The sequence below is a fragment of the Anarrhichthys ocellatus genome, unplaced genomic scaffold, assembly GCF_004355925.1.
Source record: "Anarrhichthys ocellatus isolate YVR2014 unplaced genomic scaffold, GSC_Weel_1.0 scaffold3, whole genome shotgun sequence".
In the NCBI taxonomy this organism is placed as follows: Eukaryota; Metazoa; Chordata; class Actinopteri; order Perciformes; family Anarhichadidae; genus Anarrhichthys; species Anarrhichthys ocellatus.
In genome coordinates, this window is record NW_022280033.1 from 5,394,703 (window position 1) to 5,421,909 (window position 27,207).

At 43.7% G+C, this 27,207-nt stretch overlaps 2 protein-coding genes across 2 annotated transcripts in view; one reads left to right on the forward strand and one right to left on the reverse strand.

The window, feature by feature from the left end:
- il22ra2 (interleukin 22 receptor, alpha 2) overlaps positions 1–2,534 on the forward strand; it is a 7,400-nt gene extending 4,866 nt beyond the window's left edge. The window contains exons 3-6 of the mRNA XM_031838605.1: positions 139–320; positions 931–1,073; positions 1,325–1,482; positions 1,928–2,534. Of these exons, the coding sequence (XP_031694465.1) occupies positions 139–320; positions 931–1,073; positions 1,325–1,474 (475 nt within the window). The 3' untranslated portion in view covers positions 1,475–1,482; positions 1,928–2,534. The remainder of the gene's footprint in view (positions 1–138; positions 321–930; positions 1,074–1,324; positions 1,483–1,927) is intronic.
- A 3,422-nt stretch (positions 2,535–5,956) lies between these two features.
- map3k21 (mitogen-activated protein kinase kinase kinase 21) lies at positions 5,957–26,944 on the reverse strand. Its single transcript, XM_031838282.1, has 10 exons — positions 25,175–26,944; positions 14,731–14,911; positions 14,441–14,589; positions 13,942–14,117; positions 12,500–12,740; positions 11,844–11,966; positions 10,256–10,406; positions 9,926–10,020; positions 8,862–9,671; positions 5,957–8,753 (listed from the first exon to the last, which is right to left on the reverse strand). The coding sequence occupies exons 1-10, from the start codon at positions 25,986–25,988 to the stop codon at positions 8,383–8,385; spliced, it is 3,111 nt and encodes a 1,036-aa protein (XP_031694142.1). The 5' UTR covers positions 25,989–26,944; the 3' UTR covers positions 5,957–8,382.
- Positions 26,945–27,207: the final 263 nt, after the last annotated feature.

A 27,207-nucleotide genomic window follows, 5' to 3' on the forward strand; every position in this document is an offset into this window, starting at 1 on the left:
GGATCATAGTAACATGTCTTACTGGCAGTGATGGATATATATATATACAGTATATATATATATATATCCATCACTGCCAGTAAGACATGTTACTATGATCCATGCTGCACAGAGTGAAATAAACCATCTGCTCCTCAGTTATGGCGAGCCTCAGTGGTTGGACGTGTCCGGCTGTCAGGGGATCCAGAGGCCCCACTGTGACCTCAGCACCGTGACCTCTGACCCCAGAGAGTGGTATTACGCCAGAGTGCACGCTTCCTCCCTGCCCTCCAGCAAATCAGCCTGGGCCCTCTCCCCGAGGTTCAGCCCGCGCTGGGACAGTGAGTGTTTACTCTCCTCCTCCTCCTCCTCCTCGTCTGTTTTATTGTCGCTTACCCAAACTGATGCCTCGACCGACACAACCTGAAACAGACGCCAGCATGGTTCTTTATAACTATAAGGAGTGGAGATGTACTAGAGTATTTCAAGGAGAGGTATCAGTTCAGGTTGTAAGATCTGTATGAAGAATAACTAATAAATAATTTTTTTTAAGTCAAGAAATTGAATTTACTAACTCAAAAAGTACAATTTGCTTAGTTGTACATATAATACAGTCACTTTACTATACTCTCAATCAATCCTGGTCCCAGTCTACATAACAGTTGTTTTCTTTTTACCTTTTTCAAGAGAAATTCAAGTCATTTTTCAAGGATAAAAACAATCAGTTGCCTGGTACTTCAACCCCCAAACTGGCAAGAAAAAGTCGCATACAAAGTGTTCTGTTTAAAATGTGCTTGAAGTCTAAGATGTCAAGTTGCTTTTTTACAAAACAAAACACTAAAACAAAAAAAAATATCATCTTCTCCTTCTTTTATGTTGTACTCTTTGATTTGTTTTGTCATCTTTGGAAAAAAAAATAAACTAAACTAATTCCTTATGTTGCTTCTGCAGCCGAAATCAGCTCTCCTGTCTTGAGGCTGAACTGCACCAAGCAGGGGATCGTGGTCCGTGTGAAGCCCCCGAGGCTGATGGTCCGTAAGATACACAGGAGCCTGCACTACGAAATCTACCTCCTAGACACCAGTGGACAGGAGGTACGCACACACACACACATAGTTAAATGTGTACGTTGTAAACACATTACTTTTAAACTACCACTACTACTCTTACGAAATAGAAGAGGAAGCAGAAGAGGGAGAAGAGGAACATCAAAAACAAGAACAATAACAATAAATAATAAAGACCAGAACGAAACATAAAGAACTTGTATGTATGAAATGTATGCATGTAAAGATATTATGCAGTCTGACTGTCACTGTCTCCGGTCTTATTCTCTCCTCTTCAGGAGGTGCACGAGATGGACTGCTGCTCTAAAAAGCTGATTCTCAAAAAGCTGAAACACAAGGAGAAATACTGCCTCCAAGCCCAGACCATGATCCCCCTCCAGGCCAAGAGCAGCGCTCGAAGCCCCGAGAAATGTGTCACTACGCTTTGATCACACAGGTATGAACACACACACACATACTCACAGTAGTAGAAAGCTATTTGATCCGTGAGAATGTGGCGCAAGTGTGTGCGTCGTGTGACTGTGTCCGAGCCGGACAGTATTGTGTGAGTGTGAAAGGTAACCTCTCCGCTGTAACAAAAGATTACCAAATGAGAAGTCAAGGATCAGTTGTCGCACGACATTGGCCTGAGGCAGCGGGACAGAAAGAGGGAGGGAAGATGAAACTCCTGGAGGAGAAATCTTAGCAGGAGAGTTTCTCCACAATGACTTTAATTACCTCTGCTCACTGCACCCGTTGCACTATTTGTAGATCTGCAACAGATTTGTGGAGCGCTGATAATGTAATTCTGGAAAGTCATTCCTTTTGATTATTATTCCTTTGTGCCATTAATTAATCTCTTCTCTTCCTCGTTGTCTTTTTTCCACTTCTCTTCGCTGTAGACAAACTGGACAAGCTGGACTTTTCATCCATCAGTTCAGCTTTAATTATCCTTCGCTACCTCTGTGTCAATAAAAGTGCTGCACTTTATTCTCAAAAGCATTCAGGATCTGACATGTTGAATTGTGTAGGTACACTTTCACTTTTGATGTCAGCCTCCAGGACACTGCATTGTTTCTGTTAACTCAAGGTCCACTGTCCAGCGTTTCCCCCCCTCAGTGGATCAGAGTTAACTCCATCCGCTGGTGGTGCTGTGAAATGTGGTTCAAAGCTCTGAAAAAAGCTTTCGAGTAGAACTTGAGTTAAGATTATTTTGTTAATATCTTTTTACTTTTGTTTTGTTGTTTTCGTGAAGCGCAGCTTATCTTTCAGACACACTACAAGCACAATGAAGAAGAGCAGTTTACGTTAACTTATTCTTCCAGCTGACTACAGTAACCAGAAATCATTTCACATGACATCAGGGAATCACACATTTAGCAATTTTATGTATTTTTTTTGGTTTTCGTCTTAACATTTGACTTTGTTTCCTTTGAATGGAGGAAACAAATCATTTGTTCAGAGATGGGAAGGATGCAGTTTATACTGTCTCAATACTGTGAATTTGTACTCGTTTTCCCTTCCGCACAGCAACTCTCAATGAATGTCATCTAAGCTTTAACATAAACCTGTGCCAAAATATCACGGGAGCTTTACTGTGTAGCAATGACTTTACGCTTCAACTGTATTCAGATGCAAAACTTGTAATGTATTGTGTATTTGTTGTATGCATCATGTTACAAATAAAGGCACAATAATTAACTACACTGGTATATTCTGCCTTATTCGTCTATCTTATACTATACTGGGACTTTTTTAAATTTTATTTTTTTATACATACTATGAAGTTTTTATACTATTACTTTTTTCAACATACTTTACAAGATGTTTGGACATACTATATACTATACTTTGACTTTTTTGCTTTATTTTCGACATAATATATGACTTAAAAAAAAATTTGACATACTATACTATGACGTTTTCATGACTTTTTTAATCATACTATACTATGACTTTTGTAACCAGATTATACTTTGACTTTTTTGATATACTATGACTGACTTTTTTTCGACATAATATATTATGGAATTTTAATGACTTTTTTTGACATACTCTACTATGAAGTTTTTTTTTGACTTTTTTCATCATACTATACTATGACTTTTGTGAACATACTATACTTTTGACTTTTTTCAACGTGTTTTACTATGATTCTTTTCATGACATTTTGGTTTTTGGACATACTCTGCTATGATGTTACGACTTTTTTCGACATACAATTAAGTTTTCATGAGTTTATCAACATACAAAATTCCTTTTTTTCAATATGCTATACTATGACTTTTTTCGACATAATATAATACGATTGGTTCTTAATGAAGACTTAAAACAGTCAGGAATATAACGCTTCATTTTCAAAAAAGGATCAATATTTTAATAATAATAATAATAAATAAATTTTCTATAGCGCTTTTCTAGATACTCAAAGACACTTTACAAGGCAGAGACAAACAGAACAAACAAACAAACAAAAAAAAAAAGAAAAAAAAAAAAGAATAACTGGAGAAGCTGTGCTGAATGGATCATGTAATGGAGGGTAGGGTGCCGGGGTTAGCAAGTGAAGGCGAGTTTGAAGAGGTGGGTTTTGAGGGCTTGTTTGAATGATGATAGGGAGGAAGCCTCACGGATGTGGATGGGGAGGGAGTTCCAGAGGGGAGGTGCAGCAGCTGAGAAGGCCCTGTCACCCCAGGTCCGGTGCTTGGTCCTGATGGTCTTCAGAGTGTTTGCACCGGCGGACCTGAGGCAACGGGTTGGGGCGTGGAGGAGGAGGTCTGAAAGGTAGGGAGGGGCCAGGTTGTTTAGAGCTTTGTAGGTGGTGAGTAGTATTTTGAAGTCTATTCTGAATTTGACCGGGAGCCAGTGGAGGTTGCGAAGGACCGGTGTGATGTGACCATAGCGGCGGGTGGAAGTGAGCAGTCGAGCGGCAGAGTTCTGAACATATTGGAGTTTGTTGATGATTTTGTTGGGAGAACCGTAGAGGATGCTGTTGCAGTAGTTGAGTCTGGAGGTTATTAGGGCATGGATGAGAATTTCGGTGGTGGCAGAGGACAGGGAAGGTCGGAGGCGTTCAATGTTCCTGAGGTGAAAGAAGGCAGTTTTGGTGATGTGGTTGGCGTGGGGTAGAAAAAAGAGGGTGGGGTCGAGGATGATACCGAGGTTGCGGACCTGGGTGGAGGGGGTGACGATGGAGCCATCAATGTTGAGGGAGAAGGGCTGGGCTGAACAGGTGAGGGAGTTAGGGCCGATGATGAGTATTTCAGATTTGTTGCAGTTGAGTTTGAGAAAGTTCTGTTGCATCCATGATTTTATATCAGTGAGACAGGTGGTGAGAGCGGAGTGGGTGACGGAGGTGATGGTCTTGGTGGAGAAGTAGAATTGGGTATCGTCAGCATAGCAGTGGAAGTTGAGACCATGACGATGGATGATTTGTCCAAGGGGAAGGATGTAAATGATGAAGAGGAGGGGACCAAGCACAGAACCTTGGGGGACACCGTGGGTGACTGGGGAGGTGGAGGATTTACAGTTGTTTATTGCAATGAATTGATATCGGTCTGAGAGGTATGAGGTGAACCAGGAGAGGGCAGTGCCAGTTATGCCAAGGGAGTACTGGAGATGTGAGAGGAGGATGGAGTGGTTGATAGTGTTGAAGGCGGCGCTGAGGTCAAGGAGGATGAGGATGGTGAGGAATCCAGAGTCAGCAGAGAGAAGTATGTCATTTGTGATTTTCAGTAGAGCGGTTTCTGTGCTGTGTTTTAAACGGAAGCCGGATTGGAAGGGTTTGTAGAGATTATGGAGATTGAGGTGGGACTTGAGTTGTGATGCAACAGCTCTCTCGAGGACTTTGGACAGGTAGGGGAGGTTGGAGATGGGCCGGTAGTTGTTGGGGATGTCGGGGTCAAGACCAGGTTTTTTCAGCACGGGGGTGACAGCAGCAATCTTGAGTGTGGGGGGTATGAGACCTGAAGACAGTGAGGAGTTGATGATGTTGGTGATGAGAGAGGAGAGTGTGGGGAGGCAGGCCTTGGGGTCAAGGGCACAGGTGGAGGTCTTCATGCTGGAGAGTATAGAGGAGAGATTTTCCTAAGACAGCTGGGCATGTTAGTTTTTAACAAACATTACTCAATCAGGCAGTGCATTCTGGGTAGACTCTTTAGCGGTGGATTAATACACATTTGGTGTGACAGCTGGAAATGTAAGAAAACAGCATCAAATAACTGTCGACGGTTGATCTACAGAAGATCAGAATCTATCCAAAGAAAAACAAAAAGTCAACATAAGTCTTGATTTAGACTTTATTCAAAATGTTGATAAACTTGATACTCTTGATCAATTAGGCGTGAAATAACCAATACTGTAATGATAACAAAAACGTTCACTGAAACAGAAGTACTCAAATCTAAATGTGACACATTCAGCGTGACGGAGACATCCAGTGATTTAAAGGAAGGGTTGCATTTAACAAAAGGTGATGGATCTTTCAGCACCAGCGCCGCGCGGATTGTACGGAATAGCTTTCTTTGTAAGAGCTCCTCACTAGCAGCTAGTTCATTTAGTGGTTTTGGTCCTGAGGACACTGAGGCCTTAGTGATGGGATAGAGTTGAATTTGGTCCGAAGCCTGAATGCACCTTATTGATAACCGGTATCACCAATATTCCTGCTGCAGTTTGTCTAACGTGGTGGAATGTTTTTGAGTATGTCGAGACATCGTTAACCCTCGTAGACAAAACCCTTTCGTTAGCTGCTAGCCAACAAAGCTTTGTTACTGTGGACGACAAACTGCAGACTTCAGCCTCAAACAGAAACACAATATTTTAAGGGGGAATGTACAGCACCAGTGCATTATGGTATTTACAGTTAACCTTAATTCATAGAAAATGAGTAAATCCAGTGATATCTTGGCTTGCAAACTGCCCCTTTAACAGCTTGATTATTAGTAAGGCTTTTACAGTGTTGTTTGACAGTCAGTGGTCATAAAATACAGAACATGGGACACTTCCCATCCTAAGTCATCACAAGATGCCACAGTGATACACACGTCAGGAAATATATTTACACCGTTTGAGAATTCATATCTCACTGTAAATGAGCTTTGTTTTGTTCTTATGAACTTCTCAAAAACAGACTGAATTGAGACAGCGATAAAAAGTTGTGTGGGGGGTGTATGATCATCAGTCAAAAGTAACAAAATTAAGTCAATTTGTTCATCTTTTAGAGCGGGCCCGGGAGTGACCAGTGTGTATCCTGCAGAGTCAGACCGCCACACTCACGAGTTCACAGAGTTGAAACTGTGTCTTCACTCTATTTCACTAAATGTTGTCCTCTAATGTCTAGAAACTAGTATTGAAAGCACACGGTCCGTCTGTAGTATTGCTCTTTGTACACTCAATGTTCTAAACAAGATCCTCCCATGTTGCCACTCCCGGCTGAGCATTAATCTTTTTAACAATTTACATCTGAGATTGTGCTGTGTCACTGCAGTTGCAGCCAATCAGCTGTCATCGGGGGAGGATTAGATTATAAATTCATTCATTTGGGGCAGGTTTTCCCGACATAAACATTGGTGGCTGAAGTGTTCCCCCACTCGGCTGCAGTACAGGAAATATTAACCCCCAAAATACCCCTATAAATACTTTCAAACACGAGTACAATAGTCATTTCAACAGTTAAGTGAAACGAATGTTTGCTCTGCAGGTACTTTTCTACCTGCTTCTCTAAAATCTTTAGGACATTCTGGGAGAAGACATACTTGCATCCCTGCTACGATCCAGTATGTAACCGGTCCCTGGAACACAAACGGTACTGCAGCATCGCTCACTTTTACAAACAGTCACAAAACAGCATATATGCAATACAAAACCGCTGTCAGCATTAGGCTGATGATGGGATAAAAAGAAATATTTACAAACAAGACATTGTTTTCTTTCGTTCAACATTTTAAGGGTACATGCATGCATGATTCTCAAGTCCAAAAAAATCTAAAAGCGTGATCGCACAACTTTGAAACTGACATGGAATGTACGTCCTTCTGGTTTCTAAAGGTAAGGTCAAGTCTCTTCATATTAAATTACCTATAAAAATATATATATAAATAAAAAGGTGAGGGTATTGTGTTGCGAAAGCTGCAGCAGCGGTCAACGTTTAGCTGCACCGACAGAACGAAAAAAGGAAGAAGGTAAGAAAAGGGAGGAAGAGCTGAGCGAACAAAGATGGCCGGTCGAGCATCCGAGTGACCAGAAGAAGAGCTGCTGAGTCAGCGTGCTCTGCTCAGGTTTCAGAACTATGTTTGTAAATGTGGGTTCTAGTACGAGTCAAGGCAGCGTGGAAGTCACAGTCGAGACCAAAGATTTGCGACGAGACAAAACTGTTGCAGCGGCGAGGAGTGTCCGTCTCAGCTCGATTCAAGCCGGCTGACAGTGTCGCATACGACTCGGCCTGTCAAGTCAGCCGGTCGACTCGGTTACAAACAGTTGGTCGGAGGAAAGAGGGGATGACCTCATCAAGCTGTTTGAGGAACAGCCGTGTCGGTTCCATCGTATCCTTTCTCTCTGCCAACTCTCTCACATTTACCAGGAAAACTAGTTTATAGCTAGTAACTAATCAAGGCTGTCGGATCTGTAAATGCACGCGACAGCTTACGTGCATGCGCGTATTAATGTTAACAATTAACCGCTGACAAATCTGAAACTTAATTGGAATTATTATGACAGCAGGATAAACAATATGACCCATATGACCGACGTTATTTAAACCTGTAACACTGTAAAACAAACAAATGCTGATGCATCATGTTTCAGATGTTCATCCTTTCTGAATCAGCAGCTGGTAGTTTATTTGTATCTCTTTACCTCCACAAGTCGATGGTTAGTTTCTGCTCTGTGTGCACAAAAGGACATCGCGGGCTCATGAACGCTGCAGCGCGACTAGATTGCAGTCAAGTGCGCCCGCGGCCTCCCGCTCTCTGTTGCACTTGGGCACGAGGTGCCCGCTGTTTTAGTCGCATCGGTGTAAACTCACAGATTTCAGAATATTGCAGACTGGCGCATTGCAAGTATTTGCGAATTTCACATTAACCCGTCGCGAGTCTTTGGTCTGAACTGAATTGAGATGAAGGCGCACATTCTACGACTCCTTTGACACAGGTGTGTCTGCTTGAAGTCTCAGACTGTTCTAGAACTAAGGCAAAGCTGGGTTCTATATTATAGAACATTTTTTTAAAAACGGGGGGAAAAAAGGCAGCCTGGTTCTAAACCCTCCAGGAGTTTTAGGCCAAATATTCTGTCTGAATGTTCAGAAACACTCTTGGTTGTATGGGATGAACTATGACCACAGCAGGTCATTTTTTTTTGAAGGCTCCTAAGAGAGAAACTCTTTCTCCAGCTCAAAAACGGAGGTCCGTCCCGGGGAGCTCTGAATGCGGCAGAGCGGCACAGTGCAGTCCCGTTTCTGGCCCTCTGTGTCCATGTCCAGTAGGGAGCAGCCCGTCCCCACGTCCGAGGACAGCACCACGCTTAGGTTTTGGGCCGTCTTCTCTCCGGAGTAGTGGCCCAGCGAGTAGCTCTTGTTGCGCCCTCGCAGCAGGGCCCAGGTATGTGGCTTGGCCCGGAACGACACTGGCCGTGGTCTGGAGAAGGCCTCCCCACCAGAAGGCTTCTCCGACAGTCCATCCTGCTCTTTTTCATGCTTCTTCTGTGAGGCTGGAGGAGGCAGAGTGGGTGGGCCATTGACTGGAAACAGATGGGGGGGGGGGGATAGATTTTTGGAGCATAAGTATTTTTTTTTTAAAACGGTACACAAGCTTACTTCCCGTACCCCTTTTTTTTGGTGTTACTCACTAATGTGGTTGGTGGTGTATTTCTTTCTGCGTAGACGTGTTCCTGTGTTGTGGTTGCTCTGCTCAGCTGGCTGGCTTTGGGTTTGCGGTGGTGTCTGTGTGTTATTCTGGCCTTCTGTAGCAGCTGCTTCGCCGGGTCTGGACGACTCCGTGAGATGATTGGCGGCCGCGAGCTCAACCTTCCCAGGCCTAGACTGTGACGCGTCCGCCTCAGACTGCGAGAGACACTTGGTGGAGTTGCACTCCATAATGGCCGACATGGAGATGAGATTGACAGGTTGGGTGGCGGTGTGGTTTGATGAGGCCTCGTCTTTGCGGGAGCGACCACCCGGTGGCGAGGTGCTGCGGCGGAAGCGTGTCGCTCGCTGAAACAGGCCCTCCTTCTTCTTCTTTTCCTTCTCCTCGCGCTGGGGCTCGCAATCCTCCCCAGGAGCCGAGTTTTTGAGAGCCTCCCTAATGTCATAACCGAGCACAACGGAAGCCAGCAACGAGCCGCAGCCGTACAGCACGGAGTCGGTCTTGCGGCGAGCCGACGTCCGCTTCAGGCTGTTGGTGGGGGTGCCCTGTGGGGTGGTGGAGGTGGACGAGGTGGATGTGGTGGTGTCTTCTGGGGTCTCTGCTGGGCCACCCTGACCTGCTGCCCCAACCCCAGAATCTCCCGACCCACAATGCCCAGCGGGGCTCTGAGGCTGCTGCTCGTCCCTCCACAGAGGTAGATCGATGTACACCTGGTTGGGGAACTTGAGCTGCTTTGGCTTGGAGCTGCTGTCGGGACATTCCTGGGAGAACGCCTCGTCTTTACCGGCCCCCGCTGAAAACACAGAAGTGGGAATCAGACATTATCAATAAATGGACCAAACCAGCTTTCCCCTTGCTCGTACAAGCATCACCAGATTATTAAGAGTACCTGCCACTTGACAAAAACATACTTAATTGTGTTTGTCTGATAGACGTAAAAGGAAAATAAGGGATATTAAACCTAATTTCAAATCTGACAAGTAAACAAGCACTCAAAAGACTTTAAAACAACATTTATTCGTCACTTCAGAAAACAATTCGGCTCACTTTGTTCAGCAAACAGGGCAGAGAGGGGGACAGACTTTTGGGATTTGACCAGGCTGGTGGACCAGGGGTTACTGCCGTCTGACAGAGGACGCACTCTGAAAACATGAAGTACAAGTTATCGCCATTTGTAGTAGAAAGTGTGTGATACCTTATGTTGTATATTACTGTATAAAACATAGAGAGGAGACGAGGATAACATTAAGATATAAGGATGTGGTTAAGTTGTTTAGGAACAGGAACCAAATGGTCTCCACCCTGAGATCATGATTGAACAAAATACTAGCTTGTTGTGTGTGTGTGTGTGTGTGTGTGTGTGTGTGTACAATCTACCTCTCAGCAGCAGCAGGTCTTTCTTTGCTCTGTACTGAACTGGGACCCCAGGTTCTTCCTTTCTTCTTGATTCCCTTTTTCACGTCTTCAAACTCTTCTGGCCTGAAGAGGGTGCTACGGCCCCATGTGCGGTTGCTCTCATCTTGGGTAACTGTTAACACAGCGACCAACAAGTGTTACCAAAGACCCAAAACAACTGCAAGAGGGTGTTTGTAAGCAAAACCACAACCCTGACAGAGAATCTGGTGTAGACATGTTAGTAAGACTATTAAAACAGATATTATGCCATCTGTAGAACCCCGGTAATTATCTTTGTCTAAAAATGTTCTTTGTCGTCTCCGTCTCCAAATAGTAGACTACTTAAAAAGTTTAAACATCAAAGAATAACTCATGGGTGTTCTCTCTTAAAAGTTTATTTCAAGGCCATTATACACTGGATTGATATAAACCTTTAATTATTTTAATAACGGCATTTGATTCAGGAACATTCAAAGTAACAAACTTTTTCGTACTAGAAAATATCACCAATGTAAATTCATTTCTGAAAGTGAAATCAAAAGACCAAAAGTTGTTATAAAAAGCTTCTTATAGCTGTAGGTTAGTCGCTGTGAAGTTGTGAGGGCAACAGTAAAAAGTGCAAATTAACAGCACTACCACTTTTTTGTTTACTACTTTATTACTTAATTCAAACCAGATAATATAAGATGACTATGGCATAAACCTCATAATAGTTATCAAGAGTACCTGTGAAACAACCAGCAAACCCCCAAAGCCTTGTTAAAATCAGGAAAACCTCGTCAATCAGCAGATATAATCCCCATTGATGGAAGCTGTTAAGCATCAAACCCTTTCATTAGCCAAACATCACAAGCCGATAGCTTGCCTTTCTTCGTGAGCCCACTCGAGGCTGTGAGCTCGCTGGTCAGATCAACATCCTGTTGGTAAACATACAAACTGTCCCTCTGCATGTGGGTCATCACTGAGGAGGGAAACGTACACGTTACCTCCCACCATGAGCTTTACCACACATGTTATGTTCACTTGCTCCTAGCGTACACAAAGGTCAATGTCAGCATAAAAACAATACAATAAATACAATACGAGGACAACAACACAACTATATCGTGACTTTTGTTTTTATGACTTTTTGGCATGCTGTAATATGAAGTTTTTAATGACATACATGATAACATTTTTGTTTTAATAAATTGCAATCCAGAGATTCTGAGCAACAATCTGCGCTCTATGTCTGAATATCAGTGTCTACTGTAAATGCTTGAGAGGAATTTGTTCCCGTTATTGCGAGGGCGTCAGTGCGTGAATAACGACATCATCAAACTGTTCAAACAACTGGCTGACTGCTTGTGGCTCTGGAGCTTTCGTTCACACGGCTCTGGTCATTGTGACACTGTTCCCATGTTCCCGTTCCCATGAAACTCTCAGAGAGTTGATGGGATTTCTTCAGAATAGTTAAGATTTGACTTAATGCGGGCCAAGAAATACTGAACCACAACTACAAGAAACACTGACACAGAGGTGGAGGAGACACACGAAGGAAAACCTGAATAAACCAACAGACAGAACTTACGCTGGATGGCTCGTAGCCGGGGGATGAGTGTGGGGCTGCTGGGAGGAGAGGAGCTGGTGCTGTGAAGGCTTCGCCTCTTGTCCATGGAAGGCGACGCCTGCACGGTGATCTTATGCTGGAAGTCTGCAAAATGCAACACGCAGATACGGTCATTACAATCTCAGAATAGCAGGCGGGGTCACGATATTGATTCTAAATCAAAAACGGTCAAAATGAGCTTTCAATTGCGTTCGTAAAAGTCAAAAGCAGGATTCTGTGACTCTCCCAGTATTATCTTCTCTTCCTCCCCGCCCTCTTGCGTGCAAGAGAAAAGAAAAGCACTTCAAAGACAACACAACGCAGCCTACAGGTAAAAAAGCGGCACTTTTTGAGACACCATGGCCGGAGCCGGAGATGACAGAGGAAGTCACTACAGTTTGAAGGCTGCAGAAGATTTCGAGACTGGAGCAACCAGTGGAGCCCTATCCTCAAAGTAAAATGTGAAATGTGGATTCGGAGAATTGTGACACCCCTACTCACTAGACATGTTTTGTCAGTGAACATTTCATTAACCCAAAGTTAGGTCTCAGTAACAATTCAGCTCTTTTCACCGCTCACACTAGAAGACCACCAGTTTAAACATGAAACCAAGACAGCTGTTCAGTGTGTTCGCTCACCTGAGGGCAGGCTGATGCGGTTTCCATCCTTCAGTTTGAGGCGGGAACGCTTGAATTTGCCTTTCCTCTTCTTCACGTTGGGCTTGTCTTTGTTGAGCTGGAAGATGAGGATGTTGAGCTCTCTCTCCAGCACGTTGATCTCCCGCTCTGCCAGCTGCTGCTCCCGACGCTTCAGAAGCTCCTCCTGAGACTTCTGCTGGACGGTGGCCCGAGTCAGCTCCTCCTCTCTGGAACGTAGCTCCTGGAGGAACCAGGTGTCAAGATACATATATACTTAAACTGGCAGACAGACTTTAGTTGTTGCCACAAGGTCCTGGGAACACTGACACACCGTCAAGGCTAGAGTGAAGACTGTTTGTTTGTTTTTTTAGACACAATTCTCTCGTAAGACAGAAGAGAATGCATTGCAAGACAAACAGGAATACATCTCATAGTTCCCATAAAACAAGGGAAAAGCTCTTGCAGATAGACAACAATAAGGAGGCAGGAGTGTTAAATAACTCCTTCTATAACAAGTTGGTATCAGGAGATTACTGCCTGCTGTTTCAGGCTGCATTACAAAGCTAACCGGTCCCCGTTTTCTCTTTAATTGCTCTCAGCTGAGTAATAATAATCCTTACTGGATGACTTACATAAAGCAGCTTTACAGTCAAGCCACTTCAGCCACCCACCTAGACACAGATTACTGCGGGAGGTTTACAGGAAATCTTGTGAAATTTGCGATGGGAAAATGTGAGACGATGCTCAAAGATTTGTATTTCTTTCTTCTCGTGATTTATGAAAGCTTTACACACCAAACAAACTTTATAGAGCTTTTATGTGATGATGAGTTGGTGCAGGTTCATTTGAGTGTTTAAGTGATTAATTGGGTACGTGTTAAAATGGGGTTTAACACAACAGTTATAATACATTAATATAAAATACAATAAAAGATATAATTATCAAATAAAAGGCACAGATTAAGTCTCTTAAAACTTTCTAGTATCCGTGTCATTCAGTTCACCAGTCGTTGATTCGGCTCTTTGTGCTGATCCGGCTGTTTCTACAAACACTAATTAACTCCCCTCTTTAAGCCAGCAATGGGAGACTTAAACAGGAAGCAGATTAAGGTTTTAACAAGGGGAAGTACGCTAAAGCACCTCGGCATTAATGACACTTTTTGTCTAACGCTTTAGCTTTTCCACTGAAAGTAACCAATTAAGTCCATAAAAAGCTTCCCCAAGCGATTCTGCATGGTTCGATTAATCTCAATAGTAGATTAGTCAACATGTATCATCGCTGGAAAATAACAAACGTAGAGAACAGTACAAGAAGGACAGAAGGTCGGCTACATAAACTGTTATGTCAGGTTTCTAAGTTCCCACTCTGACCTCGTGTTGAGAGTACGGTGTAATGTCAGTGGCTCCACATATTGATGTTCGTGTTTCATCGCTCTGCTCTACCTTCTCTTTGGTCCTGAGCTCATCAAACATCTCCTGGATCTCCACGCGCCAGTCGTCCTGCATGCTGTGGAAAGAGTCCTGGGGCATGGTGGCCATCACCGCCTCCTCGATGGCCGACAGCTGCTCCAGGATGCAGGAGAAGGAGGGACGCACGTGGGGGTCCTGGTCCCAGCACTCTGGACACACACGTTGAGATTTAAAGATTAGAGATACGTCCACTACCACACATAGTGTAACTAAAACACAAAAGGTACATAACCACTAGCTATAGAACAGGTAGGTTTAACGGTCGTCTCATTTTATTCAGCTGAGACTGAAGACGAAGTTCATTGTTTTAACTGTTTTGTCTATAGAACTCTATTAACATTTCATTGTGGAACTTTAAGTCTTATATTATTATTCTTTTGCAATAATCTAATTCATTTAAAAAAGAAATGACTTGCTATTCTTGAAATGCTTTCCTACATCCTGCAGCATCATTATTATGTTGCACACTCACCTTCCATGAGCTTGGCGAAGGGTTCGGGGCACGTCGAGGGGATCGGTAGAGTTAACTTGTTGACTGCCACGCCGTAAGCAACAGCCAGGCCGTCTATCCCACGATACGGCACCTCCCCTGTTAACAGCTCCCACAGCAAGACTCCATAGCTGGTGTTTGACGCACATACGAAGAGTGTTTAAAGAGAGTAAAAGGAAAGTACAGGAGAGAGTAATAATGTTAGACGAACGCGTGAGTAGGAGATCATATTTTCGTCATTGGGTCGGGGTCTGGTGTGTGATTTGTCATACCTCCAGACGTCGCTGCCTTTGGAGAAGAGAGACGACTTGATCACCTCGGGGGCCATCCAGGAATAGGTGCCTGCAGCTGACATTTTTGTGGTGTTGTGCCACTCCCTGGCCAGGCCGAAATCTGTGATCTTCAAGGTCTTCTTCCCGATGTCGTCATTCTCAATCGTTTCAAGTAATAAAACTGAGAAGAGAGAGAGAGAGAAAGAGATACATTAGAGAGCGGCCATAGAAGAGACTGGGAGCGGGAGAGGGCATAACAAGCGCTGAGTGATTGAGGGGAAAGGTGAAAGACAGGGTTGGGATAAAAGTGACATATGTGAAGGGGGGGGGGAGAAAGACAACGAGTGAAAGAGAAAGGGAGATACAAAGAGCGGGGGGGGGGGGGGACAGAGAGAGAGAAATACGGCCGTGCAGGTGAGGAGATGATAGTCGATATTCAACCGGGCCAACAGAGGTATGCAGGTCGTTTATTACTGGAGGAACAGAAGGCTGACAGCGCCACAAAGCACCTGTCCTCAGGTCCTAAAACTGTTTAACACATTAAAGACAGACAGAACCCTCCAAACCTGCCTGTAACACGACACCCGGCCCGAGAGCCACAGCGAAGCCAAGTTTATTCACCCATTTGTGTTATTTACCCCCAAATGTTCTGATACACACAGATGCTTTTAACTTTGAACCAGTTTCAACTCAGTGAGATGCACGTTACTCCAATTCCATTTAGTCATCATACAACTAAAGTTAAGTTTGTTACTCAATTCAATGCAAGAAAATAAAGAATTTTCTGTATTTTCTTTGAACAAAAAGAAAATAAATCAGAGTATAATGCCTATAACTTAGTATAACTTAGAAATATACTAAAACGTGTAAGAGACATATTGGTGTAAAACATAGGGATGCAATTAACAATCATTTTTATCATTGATTATCGGAGTTTCTGCTGATAATTGTTATTCTGATTAATCGATTAATTGTAAAAATAATTCAAAAAAATAGTGAAAAATGTCCCAAGGTGACGTCTTCGAATGTCTTGTTTTATACGACCAACAGTCCAAAACCTAAAATACTTAAAATGAATTATAACAATAAACAGAACATTCTCCAAATAGTGAAGATAAAACTAAGGAATGTCTCTCTCCTTAAAAAAAAGAAAGAAATGACAAACAATCGATTATTAAATTAGTTCCAGATTAATTTTCTGTTCATCGACTGATCGATTGTTTCAGCTGAAGCTAAACGGACACATCCGAGTGAAAACTATAGAAATGTAACCGAGAGAATTAGAGTGAAACGCACAAAAATAGCATTAAACACACGTAAGCAAGTCATTTACAGTTCAGCAGAGCAAACAGGAGTTAACACGAATACACGCAGGAGTCAACAAGACGTTTAAGCTTTTACCTACTCGCTATGTGCCGACTAATATTCCTGTTATCTCCCTGACAAGAACAAGCAGCCAAAGCCAACACTCTTTGATCCTCTTGGTATTATTTTCAAAATGTGTTTGTTTTGCCTCTGCCAAGATCTCCTCACATTACAAACTGTCCCATTTCATTATTTACATGCAGTCCGATCACTGCAGGTCAGAGTTAACTTGTCCCATCAGCTGCTTCTACAGAAACTTAAACTTGAGTCTAAATGTCCCTTAAAGTGGTTCGACAGAGGCACTTAGGTGTTAGGATAAATAAAACACCGGAGTGAACTGCTGACACATAAACTCTCTGCTAATATTCCCATGGGAAGCTAACACCTACTGTATCAAAAAGACTGCTCAGGTTGAAGGCTACTTGTTCACAGCTTCCTCTGTGATCTGTGGATGCAAGTATCACTTGAACGGAGTAGCAGCACAGCGTTGGCTGTTTATCTCACTGACCTTGGACTTCCTCAATCCAACAGTGCCAAACTACAATCTGCCAAAACGTACGCACACACGCACACACACACACACACACACACACACACACACACACACACACACACACACACACACACACAAAGCTATATTACATTTACGTGCTTTTAACCATCTGAGATGGTACGGTTTACCTACAATACGCACAGTGATCTACTGACTTTAAGAACAGATCTTCATAAAACTCAGACTCTACTGAAAATCTGTGTGTGAGGAAAAACTAAAACAAACATGCAGAATTACTTTCTTATGTAGCGCTATGCCCACTCCCATAACTGGCCATAAATTCTGCACTTTTCAGTGTTATACTGATATCAAAAACTTATATACTTACTGTGTAGAAGTGATTCATAAATAAGACTTTAACTACACAACCCAACTTTCAAGTGAAGATGTTCATACACGCATTCTAATCGAGACTAAAGTTAATTTAATCATAATTGTTTGCACAATAAGGTTTATGAAATGTGTTTAAGAAGCAACCAGAGCTGAAAAGATTTGTTGGTTTATTGACAGAAAACTAACGTTATCAAAAGAATGTAACGGTTTTGACGTTATGCCAAGTAGGTCAATGTTTTGTGCTACAGAGACGTGTACCGCCGACCAGCAGGATCCGGCCCGTACTCTCTAATCATACTAGTTCTTCGAGAGGCGAAAGTGAGTAACGGCAGCGCTGCTCTGCCCTCAGTCCAGAGAATAATACATCCATGGTGTATGTTTTGATTGCTTATTGGATTAAATCCAAAAGTAGGACAAACGAGAACACAACTTGCACTCTTGCCTCATACTTGCTGCTTCGCCTGCAGTAGAGCGTGCGGCGAGTTAACTTCAGCCAACGCAAACCCCAGCACAGAGGGTCTGACCCCGGCAGACGGCCCCCGAAAGCAAACTTTCTGTTTCTGCCGTTACACGTGTTGGACTGAGCTCAACTATCAAAACTGTCAAAGCGTACAAGGGCCATACAAAAAGATGGCTAACGTAACGCAACCAGTTTGGTCCAATTTTGCTCATTTTCTTTTAATGAGCCCAGTAGTAGAGGTGAACGCACCCTACTTCTCTGGAGCAGGTGGCATTACACGTTGTTTTTCCAGCTTCTAAACGATGAGGATTTGTCGTTTGTCTTTGTTTTATGTGATGCAAAACTAAACATACTTCGGTGTCTTATGATTGTCAGACAAAACAAGCAATTTGACGATGTTAACTTAGATTTAGGAAGCTTTCATTGTCTGGTCTATAAACTGCCATAGGATAATCGATTGCCAATTAACAAATATGAATGATTTACTTGCAGCCCCGGATGCAACACAACACAAGTCTACTATTTCACACAGCTAATACATTGTGCTGCCTCACTATACTGTATATTGTCTCAACTGCATTCCACTACAACAGAAAAGCAACTATTTCACGTGACCCATCATCTCAATGAACACAGACTGCAGTGTGACTCCTGTGGGTCTCCACTGATAACAGGGGTATTGGTGCCATTACTGGCCGTAGGCACGGAGGGGATCCTCTACCCGGGCTGCAACAATAAGAATTCCATTACAAACAGGTTTCACGAGACCAATGATATACTCCTACTTCCTGTTGTCACGCTCCCTCTCTCAGTGATTCCATAGATCCCTCCCAGCAGGCTCTGTAGGTTTATAATGACTTACGATGGGTTAGTTACACAACCCAGAAGAACAGTGGTTTTGGGATAGCCCCTTCTGCATCGATTGGCTGATAGAATATCATGCCAAATACTTTCTTTGTAGCGCCGTGATACTTCAGTGTCAGCCCTCTAGAAATGTCTGCTAAAAGACCCAACTCCCGTCTACATGACTCCATGCTGCTACAAAAACACCTTTAAACCTCAGTCGGCAGACAAAATAGGCAACTGAAGCTGCAACTAAGAATTACTTACAATATTGGTTAACCTGCCATTTATTTTCTCAATAATTATTGATTATAAAAAGCCCAAGGTCTGAGACTAAAGCCTTCGTTCGAGCTACTTAGTGTTTCATTGTAGAAACATCCCGAGACAACACTGACATCCGTTCATAACTTTCGCTGTTTAAGCTAGAATATTAGTAGCAGGTTATCCTTTAAACGTGTCACTGGTTTCAGATGATTTCTACATTTTACTTCTGTATCAAAACAATTCAACTATGTCTACCTGTGATTTGAATACTCAAACGGTCTCAAATAGACCAACTAGCCTTGTAACAAATACATGGATTTGCATTCAAAAAGCAGAACAAGATGTTCTAGTTGACTTCTATTTCGGGTAATCCTAAAAGTCAAGCCCGAGGCCGAACCCCACCCTAAAGTTAGCACATTTTAAAGCCTTCACCGTTGTGCTGTTGCACAAAATCAGGCTGTGGCTAGTCCGTCTTGGGTATTGTTTGGAGGACATGTTGAACAATTGGAGGGGTATTGATAAGCTAATTATTGCTTGTGCATCTCATGATTTGAATTACGTCATATATATACATATATATATATATATATATATATATATATAGGCCATGTCCCTAAACAAGGTTACATGTGGGTAAAAATAGCCAGAGGTTATGGCAAATGCATTGATGCACTGACATCCTTTAAATGTGCTGGTATGCTAGAGACATGTGGGCAAAGTAATCTAACCACTAAATTCAGAAGAAATGGAATAAAAGGATTCCACTACTTAGGGCCAATGCTTATGTTAGGTATAAAGACGCTGCTTACAGTAAACTATTGTTCATATTAATACATGTTGCTGTGTAGTCTATTATGTCATCATCACTGTTAGATTATTGTCATTAGATTTGCGAGTTGCATAAACTACAGGTGATGTGTGAAACCGGTTTGGTGTGAAGGAATTAGAGGTTCTAATTCCGTTTACTTTCAGTCTGATTTAAAATCTATTTTTCATTGTGAATTGCAAAAATGTCTTGAGATACTTTGCAATCACCGTCCTATTAACCCGTCACGTCGGAGAGATGTTCTATCTCAGTGTGTTCTTTTCCCTCATTCTATATTGTCTTACTCTTTTGACAGGAAAGTGTTTTGAAGTGTAACGCAATCGGAGATGTATATGCCCCGAAGGCAGACCCCACCCTCAGTCCAACCCCCCCATTTGGTTCCCTTTTCCAACAGGAGATCTGGAGGCAGACCCATCCTTCAGGGTGGAGCAGTGGGCAGATCAGAAGCAGAGCTGCTGCCTTCAAAGCAGCTCCCACGCGTCTTCCCATTGCCTTTTACCCCTCAAGGTACAAAACAAAAGAAAGACACTTTTTTGGGCAAACGTTACCCTTTCTTCTGTCTTCAACAAACTCAAATATCTCAAGTTTAACTCCCTGGCACTCTGCAGCAGTTGAAATTTCACAAAATTAAAAACTAAAAGCCATTTTTAGAACGTTTTGGAATACTCTGCACATTTGCAGTATCCACATTAAATAGTCTTAGATTGGGTTCATTTGTGTGTTAAGTACTTTCCCTGTATTAAAGAAAAAGTAGCTAAATCCATACCTAAAGTATTCCACATATATCAAACATGCACATCCAAGAAGAGCAATTAGTGTTGAGCAATGAATTTGCAAACAACCACGAAGCCAGTTACGTTTCTTAATGTCTTTGTCTGTCTTGTCTCGTCTAAAACTATTCTCCAATATGATACAACTCATAAAAACAAACTTTGAAATGGTTTACTCATCCACCACTATAGGGGTTTCAAATTAAACATCATCTAAGCAGAATCCTGAGGCTTCACGGTTGCTGTAGAAATTGTGAGTGCAGCCTCCTAACTTGCAGTGGCAGTATTTTCGTAACTGTGCCAACAGACTTCAGAGGGCTTCCTGTAGTAAGCAGAAACAAGGCAGCGAAACATTCCCCGACTGGTCCGTCTCTACCGGCTGAAATGAGAGTGCCCCCAGGCATTCTGGTTGATGGGAAAAGGATCAGGGCTAATGGCTGGCTAAAGCCATCTATCATGGTCACGTCTCTCCGGGGCCACTTGCTCTTTGTCTGTCCTCTTCCTCTCCTGGTTTGCGTGTTTAGGCTGGAATTAACCCATAACTAGGCTGGTTAAAACATGACAAATGTTAGTGTACCAGCCAGTATCTTCTGCTGTGTTAGCATCTATCAATGTGCTAAGGAGCTATGAAGGGGATTGGTTGATTCGGGGGAAAAGCAGCTCTGCTCAGCTGTGGGCCCTTTTCCTTTTCACCCTGCCCTCCCAACAATAGGTGCAGTCAGGGAGAGGTCATAAAAAACACAGTGAAAGCATCTCCACTCCTCCTCTCTCCCCTCTGCCCATTCTCCCGTCAGAGAGAAGACAGGCAGTAACTGTCTGTGTGTCACCGGGGGTAATTGTGGGAAGCCTGAGAAAAGCTGCCCTGCAACACCTCGTCGAGCTTTAGCGACTTCTCCTCTTAGATTCTACTTATGACAGAAGAATTACAAAAATGAGAATGAAATTGAAGTGTAACTTCTCCCGTGGTGAGCTTGTTATGACCCGAAAATCAGGTCTGTTCCCACAGAAGTACGATTGTTAAAACTAATTTATAGATCAACGGTTATGTCGAGTGTTTTCATACCCAACGGTGCAGCAGCGGGAAGACATGGAAGATGCATGGAAATAAGATAGCACTGGTATTGAACTGGTAGTCCGTGTCTCTGAATTGGGTTTGAGGACTGATAGTTTGATAGTTGCATCCCTAATTTCTATCTTTGCAATGCATATTTTTTAATTTCAATAAAGGACCAAAATCATGGCTGTGTGAAAACAATGAAACCACCACACCAACCAAAATATCATTCATTCCAGTCTGGGTCATTTTCAGCAGCCAATTCAAATTACAACTGTTGCTTAAAAGCGATTTGACAACTAATGCGACGGGTTAAGAAGACTGATTCATCCCAACAACCCTCCTATATATATTTGAAATTAAACCTTAACTTTGTGCAGTGTACTACACACATAGAGATGGAAACAGGTGCAGTTGTCATCTACAGAGGCCGAACAACTTTCCCTGGTTGCTGTAACAAATAGCTCATAGTATCCTGTACGTGTTTCAGTGTTCTGACATAAAAGGAAATCCTTTTTGTGATTCTAGGACTTTTGGACTACAGATCTACAGACTGATGTGTGAGTGAATAAAGACAAAGAGGAGGAGCAGGAGGGAGGGGAACACAGAGGCAGCGCGGTGATGAAGTCTAACAATAGCTTCAGATTGATGGGAGAATGCTGTTGCACACGCTCCAAACTGAGCTCAATCAGTTTCAGTTGCGTTCAAGCTCACATTCCTGGCATACTACCGCTCGCATCGAGATGCGAAGCTCCAAAGTTAACGTGGACTATGCATGCTGGCTCAGGGCCAGGTTTCGGTGGGATTTTTTTGCTCTATGAAAACTTCCACTCCTAGCTTGAGGGAGAGTTTGACTCAAAATTGTGAGATGGGCAAGGAAGGATCAAGACTAGATGAACAATAAATGTCTCCTACTAACCTCATAACGTATGTATACACACACACACCATAGGACTCTGCTGACATGTGGTATTTAAGGGCATATTTCTTCAGTACAATGGAAGAATATTGCAAGTGTAGTGTATTTTTCTGAGCTTTAAATTGTGCAATCAGAACTCTGAGCATGCACAGTGACATCTGCCTGACATGGAGCCACATGAATTACAGTGCTAGGCTAGTTATTTCAGAACTAGTCATATTGCCCACACTTATTTTAATGAACACAATAATACAACAGTATTAGTAAACAGTAGTTTATAGATGATAATGGAAGGCTACAGCTATACAGACAATACTTAGAGAGAGAGAGAGAGAGACAGAGACAGACAGAGAGAGAAAGAGAGACAGAGAGCAGAAAGAGAAAGAAACAAGAGAGAGAAGGTAAGTAAGGAGAAAAATAACGAAGCAAGAAGGGAAACCCCCTCAGTTTGTGGCAATAAAAGAGTACCGCTGCTCTCTGGGAGATTAAATATGAAGTGAACAAAACAAAACGAGGGCTTTGAGACCCTCCGAGTCCTAGCCATTCTTCTGGCCACAGTAGCCTAGCAACCGCTGCTTGACCAGTCCATTGTGCAAACGTATGTTAAGCTTTTATCCCTCATTAGCAACATTCCTCCCTGCAGGCCGGGATTTTACAGATTAGGTTGAAAAACACAAAAGGAGATTGGACAAATCTTGCTGACTTCCAACATATTACTTTACAGGCTAATCATTGATCAAATAGCTGCATGTTTGTCTGTGTGCAGCATGTGTACACGGTGGTAAATGGAGGTCCGAGCAGTGGAGTGAAAGGTGGAAAAGTCTAGTTGTGTACCTGTCTGTGCCCTGGTTTAGGAGTGAACTAGCTCGAGCCACACCAACAGACATTCAGCTGATTAACTATTAAATACGTGACAGATTGTAACACGTATTTTTACCCCCCCCCGCGTGGATAATTCTCACTATTATCCTCGTATAGCCGACGCACACCCAACGCCAACACAAACAACCCTCCCCAGCAGATGCAACAATTTCTCTTTAGCTGCCATATTCTCTGGGTTTTTGCTGTGAAAACAACCCACCACACCACAGGGTGCCGTGTGTGTTTATGTGCAGGAGAGTCTTTTGTGAACTCACTGCAAAGCGAACACGTACAGCTTCCTTCATTCTCTCTTTATTTAGATAAGACAGTATATTGACCACAGATGTTCAGACTTCTGACCCCGGGACGAGCAACTGTACCTGCTTACTAGTAACAGCGCTGGTAGAGTTCCTTTCTTGGTCTTATTTTGGGGTTAACAGCGTAGCAGTGGGCTCTGGTTTCAGTGGAAATCATGAATGAATCCAGAAAAACTGACGTTCAACTAGCCTACAATCTTCAGGTAAAATGCTCCAACTATGCAATCAGCACACTATAGAATGGTCTCTCATAAGCTTAATTTAAAATGTTGCCTCTTTACTTAAAGCTTATCTCTATATATATATATATGTCACAGTGGAGTGGCAGGACAAACACACTGACTTGTGTTCGCAGCTCTGTGTCTGTTCGGGGGAGTTTGTTTGTGTATGTTCACCAAACATCCGATTAGCTTAAATAGTCGAGATGGCAGTTAAATCCTCTCTCTCCATCTGCCCTATAATTAACGCACATCTTTCATCTAAAATAAGGTCGGGCTCGTCTACACTGTCCGGGGGCACCATATGCACATTAACATCTCCAGACACAATGGCTGATTGTCCACATTCAGAATGAGAGTTTAATCTAAGATAGCGAATGCATTTTAGTGGTATGTGAACTCACTGTATTGGGTCTGGAAGGAGATTTACCTACCGTTTACTTTTACTATTTATTGTGAATATACTGCAAGTGAACAGTAAAATTAGTTAGGAGGGTTAGATGCGTTCAAAATGTGTCAAAATGAGATATGCAGGCATCGCACCAAAGTTTCACCCCACATGGCCCCGAGGATGATCAGTGTCTGATCACAAAGGAAGAAATAGTGTTTGGAGTCGTGTTACACACATAAACACACCTGAGTTGAAGTGGGTAGCCTCAGACTCTTCTTCTCATTGAGTCCTGTCCATTCATTATTCAGTCCTGGGAAACTAAAGTGAGCTGGCTGGTTGTCAATTACCCGTCCATGAAGGAACGAGCACAGCACCAGCTTCTAACTACAGGACCCTACTCAAGAGTCAGACCTGCTAATGCTGAATACTCATCTATTTTACAACACCTGCAGCCATTGTGAAACCTCTACAGTTCACTACTACATTCCCTGATGAATAAACAAACATTCCTTCACCACAAAAAACCCTGACGTGAATAGTTTCCTTCTTTTTTTACCCCGTGACCTCCGACATTAGCTCTGGTTGGTCAGGAACATGGCCTGACAGTGTGGACCGAGTGTGTCTGGTTATGTCTTTGGTAAATCACTGACTGTATTTGAACAACATTTCAGATGGGATTGGAGAGAGGGGGCTGGGAAAGTGTGTGTTTTAAAGGATGAAGAGGGTGAGTGGAGAGGGGTGGGGTGGGGGGGGGGGGGGCAGCCCAGCTGAGCAAACTCTTTATTTCACATCCTCTTGATGGTATCCCCCACCACTTCATACAGCCACAGACCATTTACACCTCTTTAAATCCACCCAGAGGAAAGGGCAGCATTGCAACAGGGGTATTGTGGAAATATGTGTGAATTGTCAGTTTTCAGCAACCTCAATTTAGGCTGTAATGACGAAACTATGTTTTCCTAATAACCTACAATGCCCCATGTCATTAAACAATTACTATATGTGCGACATGTGTATATGTCTGGAGCAGATAGATCTTAAGATAATTGCCAAAATGCTACAAAGTTACTCAAGCAAACCGGAAATGCTACCAACACTTAACTATAAATAACTAAAGGTGGATGGGCTGCATGTGCAACAGGTGGATGGTTCCCTCACGAGGACTTTCTCCTAAAGTTGGGTTATTTGGCTTAATGTATCTGTCTCAAACACACACACACACACACACACACACACACACACACACACACACACTTCAATCTTTGCTTACTGTTGCTAGACTTCAGGTCACGGTGGATAATGGGTACCACGGCCTCCTCGTGCAGATAGAGCATCCCGCGTGCAATCTGCACGGCCCAGTTGACCAGGATGTGTGGAGGGATGCGCCTTCCGGTCAACGCCCGGTTCAGTGTCCCGCCTCGGGCGTACTCCATGACCAGGCACAGGTTGGGCTCCTCCAGACACACTCCCTCCAGTTTGATAATGTTTGGGTGCTGCAGCATGGAGAAAAGTTTCGCTTCTTGTTTAACACCGCCGGCGGTGGCTGTTATGTCCTCGTCCGGGTCTTGCCGAGCAGCCTTCACGGCTACCTCTTGATCTTTCCATGTGCCCCGATACACTTTGCCAAATCCACCCACGCCTATGATCTCCTCTAGCACCAGTTCACTGAAGGGAATCTGCGAAGGGGGGGTCGGGACGTGCTCTCGTGCCCCCGCAGACCCACTCGTGGCAGGGAGACGGTAAATAGCGGGCTGGTAGGTGACATAGTTCGAGGGGAAAATCCCGACCCGGTGGTTGATTTTACCCGTCCACCATCCCTCGTCCCCGGAGATCGTTGCGTCTTTGGACAGCACCTCCACCACGTCCCCTCGCCTGAGGCTGAGCTCATCCTCGCCACTGGCCTCGTAGTCATACGCGGCTGTCCACAGAGACCGAGTGGGGCACAACGGAGCAGAGTGAGCACACGGCCGAGCTGTGGGAGAGTCTGTCCGAGCTGTGGGAGAGTCTGTCCGAGCTGTGGGGGAGTCTGTCCAGACGCACGGCCGCCCTTCACCGTTTGGGAAAGCGGCCTGCGAGACATCCATTTCTCGGTGGCCGTAGCGGCACCATATAGGGTGCAGCAGAGCTTTTTTAGAACAAAATGAAGAACTTTAAAACTTGTTTGAAATCCTCATGCTGTCACGCCAACAGAGGGGCATTCCCTGCGCGCAGCCCCACGCGAAGGGACCAAAACCGTCCGTGTCCAAAGTCCCGTGGGAGCGCGAGAGAGCGTCCACGACCTGCAACGTTATCCAAGTCGCCACTCCGGTACAAGTGGATGAGGGTCAATTACTCGCTAGCGAGGTTTGCTGGCTACTGTTAGCCAAAAATACTTTTTTTAAAGCTAATGTCACCACTCTATGGGTTCACGGTTAAATAGCAACACGCAGTTTTTAAACTAACACTTCATATATATCTCAAAAAATTCTCTGCCACGAGAGAGAAACTGGTCCACAACATAGTCCTTCTGCTTTATGCTAATACGAGCAAGCTAAAGTTAGCTCTCCAACCAAGTTTCCCGCAGGTGCCGCAAAGAGATGCACCTGCACGGTCCACTCCGACGACCGGGTAAAGTGAGACTCCGAGGGACAGGTTTCTCTTACGAAGACACGCGTAACGCTCATCTAGTCACCAAATCCCGAGACGTTAGGTTTACTTTCACGCCTGTGGGACTTTTAACGTGGAATGTTCTACTGCATTGGCTAGCTGGTTAGCTTAGCATAGGTCAGCCTACTGACTAGTAAGGCAGAAAAGTTGCTTCTTTTTTTCCAGTTTGAGATCGGTCATTCCCAAGTGAGTTTCTCCTTCGTGGACGAGACGAAAAAGCCGACGGTTGAACACTCAGAAAGCACGTCAAACATCCTGGAGTTCCAACGTAAGAATGCGGGAGTAAAAAAAACTATTACAAAATCGGTCAACTTTAATCAAAACAACACCCCCATCGCCGCTCTCTCCAGTCGAAGTCGGACCCAGCAGTGAGCTGTGAGAAGGACCTGCGGGACGCTGCCGCTGCTCTCGCTGCTGGCTGTGGGGCCCTCCGATTGGTGGATTAGGTGACACGTGACCGTCGCAGCAGTAAGGGGGGGGGGAGGAGGAGGAGGGAGGAGCTACTATAGGAATGTGTGAGCAGTGCGCGCCTTCAGGGAAATTATGGGAATAGTAGAGCATACACAAAGACACACACACAACACACACCGCTCTCTAAACACCAGCCATGTGAACATAAAAGTAATGTTAAAGTGAAAACACAACTACTTGGCATAC